Source organism: Oryctolagus cuniculus, chromosome 4 (genome assembly GCF_051225735.1).
Source record: "Oryctolagus cuniculus isolate XC-2025 breed Fujian yellow rabbit chromosome 4, ASM5122573v1, whole genome shotgun sequence".
NCBI classification, from domain to species: Eukaryota; Metazoa; Chordata; class Mammalia; order Lagomorpha; family Leporidae; genus Oryctolagus; species Oryctolagus cuniculus.
In genome coordinates, this window is record NC_142870.1 from 75,860,958 (window position 1) to 75,875,057 (window position 14,100).

Here is a 14,100-nt window from a genome sequence, read left to right on the forward strand (position 1 = left end):
GATTCCCATTCTTTCCCAGCATCATAGAAGAGGACCTGACTCCTTTCCGAGGAGGTATTTCCAGGAAAATGATGGCAGAGGTAGTCCAGCGGAAGCTCGGGACCCACTATCAGATCATTAAGAACAGGTTATACCGGGAAAATGACTGCATGTTCCCCTCCAGGTAAGAGTTACGAGGTGGATAGATCGGACCTTATTGCGTGCTCACACAGGCTCAGACAGAGGACTTCAGAGAACCGAAAAGGGAAGCCTTCCTCATGTCTCAGGGCGCTACAGAAGAGTAGCCTAGGGGTTTCTCTTCCAGGTGCTCTATCAAAGCCTGTCACTTCCTTCTCTGTGAGGCTGGGGCACATCACTGGCTGTATAGGCTGTGGCTCTGCCCCTTCCTGTCTTTCTCTGGATATGGTAGCTGCAGGCACAGGCAGGTGAGACCGAGTCAGACTGAGCTGAGCGGAAGGAGGATGAGAAATGTGAGTATTGTTTGAGTGTCTGTCACAGGCTAGGCATTTTTTTTAATGCTTATTTATTTTTTATTTGAAAGGCAAAGCAACAGAGAAAAAGAGAGTGAGAAAAAATATTTTTACATCTATTAGTTCAATCCTCAAATGACCCCAAAAACCACGGCTGGGCCAGCCCAAATCCTGGGCTTGGAACTCAGTACAGGGCTCTCACTTGGGTGGCAGGGATCTAGGTACCTGTGCTATAACCTGCTGCCTTCCAGGAAGCACCTCAGCAGGAGGTTGAATTGGAAGCCAGGTAGCTGGGACTTGAACCAGGCACTGTGATCTTGGATATCCTGAGAAGCAGCTGGATCCACTGGGCCAGAACCCTTACAAGGCATCATTGGAACTGTAGATTACACTAGCAAGAACTTCAGGTATGAGAATTGAGGTCCCCCACCAGTGGATGGGATGCCAGGGGGAGCAGAAGAATCATAGACTGAACTGGAGATTGGATTTAGGCAGCATTACATACACAAATGATCAGCTCTCTTTTTAGAGTCTTTTTTCTGAAATCTCAAATCTTTGTAAAATTAGAAGGCATAAAATCCAGAAGGCCTGGTATCCCCTTATCTAAGATCCTGCTGCTAAACATTCCACATTCTGTCATTAAAAGTGAAATAAATGTGAAGTATGGGGGTGAGTGGAGAGCATCCATTTGCCATAAAGATCTATGTTGTCTTTTTTTTTTTTTTAATATTTATTTATGTGAAAGGCAGAGTGACAGAGAGAGAGAGAGAGATCTTCTATCCACTGGTTTATTCCCCAGACGGAACTCCATCTGGGTCTCCCACGTGAATAACCAGAATCCAAGTACTTGAGCCTTTATCTGCGGCCTCCCAGGCACATTATTTGGAAGCTGAATCAGAAGCATGGGTTAGCCAGTCTTCGACCAGTACTCAGATATGGGATGCGGACATCCCGAGTGGCAGCTTAACCCACTGTATCACAATTCTTACCCCGTGTTGTTATTTCTATAATTTTTAATATTGTTTTTGTTTGAAAGGAAAAGAGAGAGAAATAAAAGAAAGCTCTCAAACCTGCCCCAACCCCCAAATGCCTGCAAAGGCTGGGGCTGGACTGGGGCCAAAGCCAGGAGCCAAGAACTCAAGCGAGATATCCTGGAAGTAGAGTGACTGGTAGGAATCCAGTCAATGACTTGAGCCATCACTGCTACCTCCCAGGGTCTTCATGAGCAGGAAGCTGGAATTTGGAGCCAGAGCCAGGTATTAAAGCCAGGTATTCTAATGTGGGACATGAGTATCCTAACTGGTATCTTAATCACTAAGCTAATAAGTCATGTACCCCTATTATTTGTCTTTATTTATTTATTCACAAGATTTATTTATTTGAAAGGCAGAATGATAGAGAGAGAGAGAGAGACAGAGAGAGAAAGGTCTTCCATCTACTGGTTCATTCTCCAAATACCTGCAATGGCCAGGACTTCATCTGGGTCTCCCATATGGGTAGAAGGAAGCTAGATCAGAAATGGAGCAGCCAGGACTTGAACCAGCACTCTGATGTGGGATGCCAGTGTTGCAAGTTGTAGCTTGACCCACTGTGCTGCAACACTGGCCCTATTTGTCTTTAATGACCATTTTACTTCAAAATAATTCATAATTACCATCAAAATATGTGAAAATAACATGAAAATCACTTAATATTAAACAACCCTAAGAAAACCAGTTATATTTTGGTTATCATCTCTCAAGGGGAAATAAGTTGTGTTGGAGAAAATCATTGAGGAATTTTAAACAAGTATTTGCTTTATTATTTGGGATAATAATAGGGACTTTAAATATAAAATATGAGCATAGGAGAATTTTTAATTTCTACAAATAAGAAGATATGAATCTAGACATTGTTGGACTGTGAAAGCTTATCTAGTGTTTAATAGTGTGCTGAACAATTCCAGGTGAAATTATATACTTTCTTTTTTATTTTTATTTATTTATTTTAATTAATTTATTTAACAGGCAGAGTTACAGAGAGAGGGAGAGACAGAGAGCAAGGTCTTCCATCCGCTGGTTTATTCCCCAAATGGCCGCAAAGGCCAGAGCTGGGTGGATCTGAAGCCAGGAGCCAGGAGCTTCTTCTGGGTCTCCCATGTATAGGTACAGGGACCCAAAGACGTGGGCCATCGTCCACTGCTTTCCCAGGCCATGAGCAGGGAGCTGGATCGGAAGAGAAGCAGCTGGGAATTGAACTGGCACCCAAACGGGATGCCAACACCATAGGCAGAGGCTTAATGTACTATGCCATAGCACCAGCCCCAAAATTATATACTTTCAAATTTCTGAAAGGCAGCATAAATTTCTTACTTTTATTCTCAGAACATTTTAGTCAGAATCAAGAGCTCTTAGAAATGTTCTTAAGGAAGCATGGAATTTTCCTTGGCAATAAAATAGTCTGCATTTCCAATGACGCTGAAAGTCCCTGTCCCAGCTACATACTCAACTAGGGAAAGCAAAGATAGACAAAACACAAATAGAAATATTCCAAACCACTGTCCTTATGAAATGAACACAGTTGTAAAATATCTCAGAGTTCTAACTACAAACGCGAACTTCTGAGGCCTAGATATTTTAAATTCATCCAATTTCGGAAACCTGTATGACATTTAAAAACTCAGTTTTGAACAAAATAAATTGTCGACTCAGCATTCCAAGAATAAGCTGAGGTATAAACATTTGGCACAATGGTTAAGATTCCTCTTGTGATGCTAGCATCCCATATTGGAGTACCTGGATTCAAGTTCCAACTCTGCTTCTGATTCCAGCTTCCTGCTAATGTGGGCCCTGGGAAGTAGCAAGTGATGACTAAAGTAGTTACATCCCTGCCACCCACATGATTGAGTTCCTGGCTTCTGTGTTCAGAATGGCCCAGCCCCAGCTGTTGTGGGTGTTTGGGAAGTGAACCAGCAGCCAGAAAAGCTCTTTGTCTATCTTTCCTATTCTGTACCTTTCAAATAAACAAAAATAAATAATTTTTTAAAAAATTATACTAGTAAGCTGGCGCCGTGGCTCACTAGGCTAATCCTCCACCTTGCGGCACAGGCACACCGGGTTCTAGTCCCGGTCAGGGCGCCGGATTCTGTCCCAGTTGCCCCTCTTCCAGGCCAGCTCTCTGCTGTGGCCAGGGAGTGCAGTGGAGGATGGCCCGAGTGCTTGGGCCCTGCACCCCATGGGAGACCAGGATAAGTACCTGGCTCCTGCCATCGGATCAGCGCGGTGCGCCAGCCACAGCGCGCCGGCCACGGCGGCCGTTGGAGGGTGAACCAACTGGCAAAGGAAGACCTTTCTCTCTGTCTCTCTGTCTCTCTCACTGTCCACTCTGCCTGTAAAAAAAAAAATATATAAATATATATATATATACACACATATACTAGTATATCATTCCTATCAAATTGTTTCACAAAGATATAAAATAAAGTTTGGCAAAACATGTATTTGTAGCAAAGCTGATATACCCAGGTCTGTCTTGTTTTTTCTTTTTTTTTTAATTTAGCTCTCATGTGTGAGGGAGAACATGTGGTATTTTTCTTTCTGTGTCTGGTTTATTTCACATTTTTAAAAAGAGTAAGCTGAAAGATTTTGCTGAGTAACCAGAGGACTGATTAATACTAGAGATGAGTCATTTCAAAGATGAAGAGTAGTGATTCTTTTTTAATAACAGCTTTGTTGAGGTGTGGTGACCTAAGTGATATATTTTTAATAATAGCTTTAGTAAGGTATGTTGGCATAAACTGCATGTATTTAAAGTATATAATTTAAAAGTTCTTACAACAAAAATAATGGTAAGCATGTGAGGTGAAGGATATGTTACTTAGCTTGATTTAATCATTCTGTGATGTAAACATGTAACAAAACATCACAATGTACCCAATAAATGGTACAACTACGGTTTGTCAATGCAAAAACAATAAAGTGGACTCTGATAACTTTGTGCGTGTACACAGATATTGGACATACCCATAACAACCAGATATTTCCTTGTGCCTCTTACAGTCCCTCTCTGCTGCCCCTGCCTGTTGTGACTTCTCCCCAACTCTGTTCTCTCAGGCATCCAATGATGTACTTTCTTTAATTAGAGATTATTTTCTAGAGTTTATATAAATGGACTCACAGCATGTGAGAGTGCTGTTTTAAAGGCTGAATGTGAAAGAAAATAAAAATGTTTTCAAAGATGTATTTATTTGAAAGGCAGTTACAAGGGATGGGGAGAGTGAGAGACAGAGAAAGAAAGAGAGCTTCCATCCTCTGGTTCACTCCCCAAATGGTTGCCATGGTCAGGGCTGGGCCAAATGGAAGCCAGGAGTCAGGAGCTTTTTCTGTGTCTGCCACATGGGTGGCAGGAGCCCAAGCACTTGGGCCATTTTCTGCTGCTTTCCCAGGCACATTAGCAGGGAGCTGGATTGGAAGTGGAGCAGCCGGCACCTGAACCAGTATCCCTGTGTGATGCTGGTGTTGCAGGCATCAGCTGAACCCATTACACTACAGCACCTGCCCCAGAAAATACATCTTTTGGCTTTAATGTATAAATTATATGCAGCAACATTGTTAAATTTTTAGCACTTTTCAAGGTGTCAAAATACTATTGCATGGACATAGTAAAATATTTGGATAATGCAAAAAGATGGTCAATGGAAAAGAAGCTTCTCTTCTGCCTTAGATTCCTAATCATAGTCCCTGAGATCTCTTCTCAGAAGACAACAAGTATTGCAAATTTCTTCTATATCCTTGAAATACTCTATGCATTATAGGAATCTAGGCTCATCAAGAAATTCAAATACACTCTACTGCTACTTTTCTTTTCTATATAACAGTAGAATTTGATCTTGTTTCCTACGAGTACTAGGAGAGCAGCTCACTCTTTCATGGCTGCATCATAACCCACTGGATAGATTTCTTTATTCAGATCCATCCATGGACTTGTAAATTATTCCTCACCACCTCACCATGTCTCTGATTTTTGGCCTGTACAAACCATGCTGCAGTGAATAGCCTTCTACATATACCTTTGAGCACTTTACGTATCTAAATATGAAGGCTAAATTCCCAGAAGTGGAATAACTAGGTCAATTAATTCCTTCTAAAATAGGAGCAAATTGTCCTTTAAATTGTGCAGTATTTATACTTCTGCCCTCCTTGTATCAGATGCCCTAAGTATACCTCACACCCTAATCAATCCTGTGTATAATCGGACTCTTCAGTCTTTGCCCATCCAAGTGGTAAAATTGGCATCAAGCTTCCTTGACGTTTCATTATTAATAATACAGTTGAGCATCTTTTCCTACATTTCTGAACCATTGATACTTTTTGCAGTTATCTCCCCATCTAAAACAATATTTAAAATCCATCATTTCTGTGCTGCCCGAAGTTTTTGATTAAGCCGTGGAATGCTGCCTCTACTGTCAGTGCTGGTCAGGACTTGAGGAGTGAGGCAGAAACAAGGTAAACTCTTGCATCTTATGTTTCTTTCAAGAAATCTCAGGATTCCTAGGGAGTCTGTTCAGAAAGTTGTGTTCATAATCTTCGTAATCGTGTGCACAGTACTTTCTGTGGTTTGTGGAACTGATTTTAATAGTGTTCTGTGTTCAGGTCGAAGGTAATGAAAGGTTTTTGTCTTTCCTCTTCAAATCTGAAATTTAGTTAGGGCAAGCATTTAAGATACCCATATCCCATATTGGAATAACTGGGTCCGCTTCTTGGCTTTGGCTTGTGACTCCAGCCTCCTGCTAATGCAAACCCTGGGAAGCAGCAGTGATGGCTCAAGTAATTAGGTTATTACCACCCATGTGGGAGATCTTCATTGAGTTCCTGGCTCCTAGCTTCAGCCTGACCCTGTCTCAGCCATTATGAATATTTGGGAAATAAACCAACAGATGAGAATTCTCTTTCTCTGTCTGTCTCCTTGCCTCTCAAATAAATTTAAAATGAAAAAAAATTGAGAATTATAATAGAAACAAAATGCCTTTGTGAGAGGCAAAGCCAAAGGAGTACCATTAGCAAATTAGCTTTTCCAATTCCTATCAAAATTAGTATCTTGCCTACTAATTAAACTATTCCACATTAGGGAAATAAAGAAAAAAATGGGAATTGAATAAAAGATAGATGGTAGGAGTAGCAATAGTATTCCTGCCAAAGCTATGAGGATTTATTTAGAAGACTTTGTTAAATGTTGTAGGCTGGAGCAGTTTAGCTAGGAATAATAACTCGCACAAAATAAAAAAGTGAAACAGTCCTTTTAGAAGCATTACTTTCAGGAGGTTTTCCATTAGGCCGATAATGTAAATACTGCCTTGTTTTACTTTAAAGTGTGAATGGGACCCCGCCTTGTCCTGGAGCCTGCCGGCACTGTGCTGGTAAATTTGTGGTCTTTCTGATTGGCAGGTGTAGTGGTGTTGAACACTTTATTTTGGAAGTTATTGGGCGCCTCCCTGACATGGAGATGGTGATCAATGTACGAGATTATCCTCAGGTTCCTAAATGGATGGAGCCTGCTATTCCAGTCTTCTCCTTCAGTAAGGTGAGTAGAAGAAGAACCACATAGAAGAATGGAGGGCAGGGGTGGGGAGCCTTTTTTCTGACAAGGGCCATTTGGATATTTATAACATCATTTGCAGTCCATACAAAATCATCAACTTAAAAGTTAGTCTGCTATAGATACATTGAATTTTGAGTGCCAACTGTGGTTGCCTTGGTGGGACCAGACAAAATGATTTTGCCGGCCACAGCTCCCCACCTCTGCTGTGAGCAGGAGGTCATTGTCCCATGAAAATCTGATGGGCAGACAGGTAAGGTTCAGAATGGGTCCTGTGTCCTGCTTACCTTCATAATGTTTGAGCAGTAAGAATGAAGATACAGAGGGGAAGACCCATAAGTGATGTGTCTGTAGGGACAGGGGCGGAAGCTGGGAAGTGAGAGGCCTGAGGAACCTACAAGACCCTGGAGGTGGGGCTCCAGGATCTTACAGAGCTCCTGGTCTTGGAGTTAGGAAACACCTTCATTCAAAACTGCTTGTTGAGCTCCTGCAGTGTATGTGTCAGTCATAGCGCCGGGTATCATCTTCCAGGTCTGTCACTGTGTCCCAGGGGCCAGTGTGACTAAAAGTGACCAGGAAGGTGCCAGCAAGCTCCACATGGTTTGGGTTCAAGCACTGCATCTAGGAGAAAGCCCTGGGATGGCCAAGAGAGACGTGTCAGGGGGTGATCTCTGGTTGTCACTGTGAAGCACACACTTGTGGTTGGGAGAATATGGGACAGTACAGATCTTGTCAGCAATCAGCTTTGCACAGAGAGTGTATTGACAGAAACAGGCCTCGGTTCCCTAGAGACCAGATAGGACAGCATTTGGGAGCAGGGTGAGGAGGCCAGAACACTGTGGATGGAAGACTCTGTGGAGCAGAGTGGATTTAAGAAAACCCCGTGGACTTTGAGAAAAGGAACAGCATGCGTGAACTGGTTTTTCCAAGGCAGAGGGACTTTTTAGCCTCCACTTTTTCTCGTTGGCAGTTTGCTTTCTCTCTAGACTTAGTTATTTCCTGTGTTGCAAGTGGGCTGAGGCCACATTGGTGTTGCATTGCCCTCATTTCTCAGAGGTGCTTGGTCTGGTTGTTTGTCCTGAAGCTCTCCCAGGAGAGCAGATAAGCACCCACATCAACAGTAAGGACTTTGTGTTTGTTATTTACCTGTCATTTCTGTGAGTAATAAAATATGACCACCAGTACACTAGTTTTCCTTTCATCTTTACTTCCCTCAGGTTTTTGTTAAATCAGCAACTGCTTGTAACCAAGCAAGGGATTTAGTCTGTCAGTTAACTGTACAGCTTATGTTGAACAGCTGTTGTGTTAGAGGTGCTGATGAATCGTACATGTTCTTCAAGTATTTGAGAGAAGACAAAGAGTATATTGCACATGTAATTTCAGTGGAAGAAATAGTAAAGCCGGAGGCATGTCAGTGGCCATATGTTTAATAGAAGTAGCCATAAAAGGGAAATAATTGGGTTCAAACTTTCCTCAAACGATGTGTGATAATAGCGGTTTCCCCATTTTGCCCTTCGGCACTTCTAACCCTGGTCAATGAATAACCAAGAATTTATTGACCAACCAGTATGAGCCTGACAGTGCCACAGCATTAGGTGACATAGGCTAACATGAAATGAATTCTTGCTATGTCCCAGACACTGTTCTAAGCTTTTCACATGTATTAACTAATTTAATATTCAAAATAAACCTGTTAGATACACAGCATTACTGATACTGTTATTACTTCCTTCATGAAAATGATAAGGAAACTGAGGCATGGAAAGAGAGAATCATGTACCTAGAGTTGTAAGAGATAGATTCACATTCAGACTCACGGGATCTGTCTCAGGAGCCCAGGCCCTTAACCACTGCACTGTGTTTCCTGGTCCTTGCTCTCAAAAGACCCTCTGGGAAATCACCAGGACCTGATGAGACAGTGTACACTCCAAATGGAATGACAGTAAAATATGACAGTGCTATGGGATTATTCACAAATGGGTGTATTTCCTTAAACCAGAAGCATTAACAGGTGTATCCTTTGGTCAAAACAGAGTTTTGGGGAACTGAAAAAGTTGACCTTTAATATGATTCTAAATTCTGAGACACAGTGATCCTCTGAATTTTAACCCATGATCTCTCTTGCCTTTTCATGTCTATTAGAGTCCAGACTGTGGACCAGGGAAAATGTGTCTCTGGCAGTGTGACAGTAGAACAAGGCCTTTGTCCAGATCCTGTGAAATAAATGCTGTTTGTTCCTCACTCTGTTCCGAGACTGATTTAGAACGACCTTTCTGTTTCTGTTGAAGACATCAGAGTACTATGATATCATGTACCCTGCTTGGACATTCTGGGAAGGGGGACCTGCTGTTTGGCCAATTTATCCCACAGGTCTTGGACGGTGGGACCTCTTCAGAGAAGAGCTGGTAAAGTAAGTCCTTTGGAGAGATTTTCTTTTCCCCCTCTTTGTGTGTTTTTTTGAAATAAGCAGTAGGATGTAACCAATTATTTTCTTTAAGATGGCTAGCTTTTAAATTAAAAATAAAACTGTTTATATCATAAGCAATTTTGTGACTGTGTGAAAATGTTTACATATCCATAGAAAAGGGCAAAGAACCTAAAACTATCAGCAGTGTCTCTGTGGGAGGGAATGTGTTGGCCTTTTGTTTTCTTCATTCAACTTTTCCTTAATATTCTTTAAATAAGGGTAAATTACTTTCAAAATAAGAATAAAAATGAATGACCATATTGTGAAGGAGAGGAAATCCCTTGGAAGAACCTATTTGTACTTGATAATTTAGAGCTGTGTCCTATAGACAGTGGTGAGGGGGTGTAACTCTCCTGAGGTATCTCAAGTTTAAGCTTATTCCAGGTCCTCTCTGATTCGTGGCTGAGACATACCTTGGCTTGTTGACTCCATATTGCCATTTCAGAATTTAGATAGTCTGGGTCAGCCATGCTGTAGGTTTTGTTTATCTTAGCTACATACTACATTAATGAGTTAAACAGTTTTGGTGCTTAATTAGGGAACTTCTAGAAACACAATCTTCAAAGGTCTTTTCTTAGCTTTTAGGGAAGCAATAATTATTTTTCCTTAAAATATATTTTTTTAATTTTTGATTAACATGTAATACTTGTATATTTTTATATAGCACAGTGCAGTGTTTCTACAAACATGCAGTGTGAACCAATCAAACCAGGCAATTAGGCTGTCTATTTGCTTATCTTTTCTTTGTGTTTAGGGCCTACCAGCTCCTTTCTTCCAGTTGTTTATGTTCTTTATATACATATAATACAATTACTGTGAACTATAGTCATCCCATGTTGCTATGATCACTAGGACTTACTTTTTTTTTTTTAATTTGAAAGACAAAGAGACAGACAGAGATCTAGAGCAAGATCTTCCAACCACTGGTTCATTCTCCAAGTGCCTGCAATAGCCGGGGCTAGGCCTCTTGAAGCTAGGAGCCTGGACTCTCCCAAATGGGTGGCGGGGACCCAAGTACTTGAGCTGTATATCATCTGTTGCCTCCTAGCATGCAGATTAGCAGGAAGCTGGAATTGGAAGCAGAGCTGGAGCTTGAACCCAAGCACTCCAAAATGGGATTCAGGCTTCCCAAGCAGTGTCTTACGCTGCGCCAAACACCCACTCCTGGAACTAGACACTATCTGACTGTATTTTGGTACTTGTTGTCTAACCCTCTTTTCCCTGACTCCCCGCCCTGCCCCTTAACTCTTCCCGCTTCTTAATACTCACTATTCTAAATTCATAGCAACTATTTCTTTTTTAACTTCCACAAATGAAAGAGAACATACAGTGTTTGTCTTTCTGTGTCTGGCCAACTTCACTTAATGATTGGCCAGTTTCACTTAATGATCTCTGATCCTATCGATTTTGCTGCAGATGTCAGAATTTCATTCATCTTTATGGCTGAATAATATTCCATTTTGTATATATACCCTCATTTTCTTTATCTGTTCCTCTATTAACGGATATCTAGGTTGATTCCATATCATGGCTATTGTGGATAATGCTGCAGTAAACATGAAAGTGCAGCTATCTCTTTTGAAATACTGATTTCATTTCCTTCAGATACATACTCAGAAGTGGGATAGCTGAGTAATAATGGTAGATCTATTTGGGTTTTTTTGAGGAACCTCCATACTGTTGTTCATAATAGCTGCACTAATTTGCATCCCCACTAATACCTTATAATGGTTCTCTTTTCTCCAAATCCTTGCTACTGTTTTTTTTTTTTTCATAATTTGTATTTTTTATAATATCTATTCTGCTGGAGTGGGAGAGACACCTCATTTTGCTTTTGATTTACATTTCCTTGATGGCTACTGAAACTGGGTGTTTTTTCCTGTGTTGAGCATTTTTATTTCTTCTGCTTTTTTTTTCTTTTAAAGATTTATTCATTTACTTGAGAGGCATAGTTACAGACAGAGATAGGGGGAGAGACAGAGAGAGAAGTCTTCCATCCACTGGTTCACTCCCCAAATGGCCTCAACGGCTGGAGCTGAGCCAGGCCAAAGCCAGGAGCCAGGAACCTCTTCCAGGTTGCCAACACAGGTTCAGGGCCATCTTGTACTGCCTTCCCAGGCCATCAGCAGGGAGCTAGATCAGAAGTGGGGCAGCTGGAACTTGAACAAACACCCATTCGGGGTGCCAGTGTCCCAGGCGGATGCCTAGCCTACTATGACATGGCGCTGGCCCCTGTATTTCTTCTGAGAAATCCTTTGCCTATTCGAATCCTTTGCCTGTTTCTTAACTGGATTCTTTGTTTTCTGAGTTTCTTATATATTCTGGGCATTAGTCTTTTGTCAGGTGAATAGTTTTTAAATGTTTTCTTGCATTCTGTTGGTTGTCTCTTTGCTCTATTGATGGCTTCTTTTGCCTGCAGAAGCTCCATACTTGGGTATAATCCCATTTGTCTATTTTTGCTTGCTTTGCCTATGCTTTTGGGGTCCTGTCCAAAAATCTTTGCCCATGCCAAAGTCTTGAAGTGTTTCCCTTACGTTTTCTTTTAGTATTTTCATGACTTCAGGTGTTACATTTAGAACTCAGATTGATTTTGAATTGGTTTGGGTATAGGATGAGGTGTAGAGATCAACTTTCAATCTTGTGCATATGATATCCAGTTTTCCCAGTACCATTTATTGAAGAGTCTGTCCTTTCTCCGTTGTATCTTTTTTGATTGCTTTGTTAAAGATCCAGCTGGGGGCCAGCGCTGTGGCGCAGCGGGTTAACACTCTGGCCTGAAGTGCCGGCATCCCATATGGGCGCTGGTTCTAGTCCTAGTTGCTCCTCTTCCGATCCAGCTCTCTGCTATGGCCTGGAAAAGCAGTAGAAAATGGCCCAAGTCCTTGGGCCCCTGTACCTGAGTGGGAGACCCGGAAGAAGCTCCTGGCTCCTGGCTCCTGGCTTCGGATCGGCGCAGCTCCGGTCGTTGCGGCCAATTGGGGAGTGAATTATCAGATGGAAGACCTCTCTCTCTCTCTCTCTCTCTCTCTCTCTCTCTGCCTCTCCTCTCTCTGTGTAACTCTGACTTTAAAATAAATAAATAAATCTTAAAAAAAAGAAAAAAAAAGATCCAGCTGGCTATAAATGGGTGGCTGGATTTGTTTTAGGGTCTTCGGTACATTGATTACATGGCCCATATCTGTTTTTATGCCAGTAATATGCAGTATTGGTTACGGTAGCTCTGTAGTCTGACTTGAAATCTGGTATTGTGATGTTTTCCACTTTTTGTTCAAGATTGTTTTGCCTATTCAGAGTCATTTATGTTCCCATATGAATTCTAGAGTTGTTTCTTTCTAGTTCTATAAAGAATGTCATTGGTATTTTGACAGGAATTGTGTTGAATCGATTAATTACTTTTGGGTAATATGGACATTTTAGTAATGTTAATTATTCCAATTCATAAATATGGGAGAGAAGTCTGCTATCTGCTGGTTCACACCTCAGATGGCCACAATGGCCATGACCATGCCAGATGAAACTGGGAGCCAGGAGCTTTTTCCAGGTCTTAATTTCTTTGATCAGTGTTATAATTGTTATTATTTTTTTTTTCACATCCTTGGATAAGTTTGCATATCCTTGGTTATGTTGATTCCAAATGTCTCTTTTACAGCTAGTGGGAAGGCAGTTGCTCTTAAAATTTCTTTCCTAGTGAATATAAAAATGTTACTGACTTCTGTGAGTTGATTTTTAAAAATTTATTTATTTATTTGAGAGGTAGAGTTATATACAGACAGAGGGAGAGACGAAAGAAAGGTCTTCCATGCGCTGGTTCACTCCCCAAATGGCCCCAATGGCCAGAGCTGGGCTGATCTGAAGCCAGGACCAGGAACTTCTTCTGGGTCTCCCACGTGGGTGCAGGGGCCCAAGCATTTGGGCCATCTTCTACTGCTTTTCCAGGCCATAGCAGAGAGCTTGCTTGCAAGAGGAGAAGCCAGAAATTGAACTGGCGCCCATGTGAGATGCAAACACTGCAGGCAGAGGCTAAGCCCACTAAGCCACAGTGCCAGCCCCATGTGAGTTGATTTTTTTTTTTTTAAGATTTATTCATTTATTGGAAAGTCAGAGTTACACAAGAGAGAAGGATAGGCAGAGAGAGAGAGAGGTCTTCCATCTGCTGGTTCACTCCCCAGTTGGCCACAACAGCTGGAGCTGTGCCGATCTGAATCCAGGAGCCAAGAGCCAGGAGCTTCCTCCGTCTTCCTATGCAGGTGCAGGGGCCCAAGGATTTGGCTTCCTCTGCTTTCCCAGGCCACAGCAGAGAGCTGGATCAGAAATGAAGCAGCCAGGACCTGAACCAGTGCCCATATGGGACAGGTGGCAGCTTTACCCAATATGCCATAATGCTGGCCCATGAGTTGGTTTTTATTCCTGCAATTTTAAAAACTTTTTGTCAGTTGTAATAATCTCTTGGTTAGTCTTTAGATTTCTGTACATATGGAATCATGTTGTCTGCAAAGAGGGATAATTTAACTTCTTCCTTTCTTCATTGTATGCCTTTTATATCTTCTCTTGCCTAATGGCTTTCACTAAAACTTCCAGTGCTATATTGAA

The 14,100-nt window shown here is 41.7% G+C and overlaps 1 protein-coding gene across 6 annotated transcripts in view; it reads left to right on the plus strand.

Annotated features, from left to right (window-relative positions):
• The window catches only part of POGLUT1 (protein O-glucosyltransferase 1), a 28,735-nt gene that overhangs the window by 1,656 nt on the left and 12,979 nt on the right, over positions 1–14,100 (plus strand). For 3 of the 6 annotated variants that reach the window (XR_016233105.1, XM_089331728.1, XM_002716824.6), the window contains exons 3-5: positions 20–163; positions 6,893–7,028; positions 9,332–9,453. Coding sequence is in view for 3 of the 6 variants with exons in the window: in XM_002716824.6 (XP_002716870.4) it covers positions 20–163; positions 6,893–7,028; positions 9,332–9,453 (402 nt within the window). In the remaining 3 variants the exon portion in view is untranslated. Of the gene's footprint in view, positions 1–19; positions 164–1,506; positions 1,727–6,892; positions 7,029–9,185; positions 9,454–14,100 lie in introns of all 6 variants that reach the window. The other 3 variants (XR_016233107.1, XR_016233106.1, XM_089331729.1) reach the window with 2 other exon arrangements.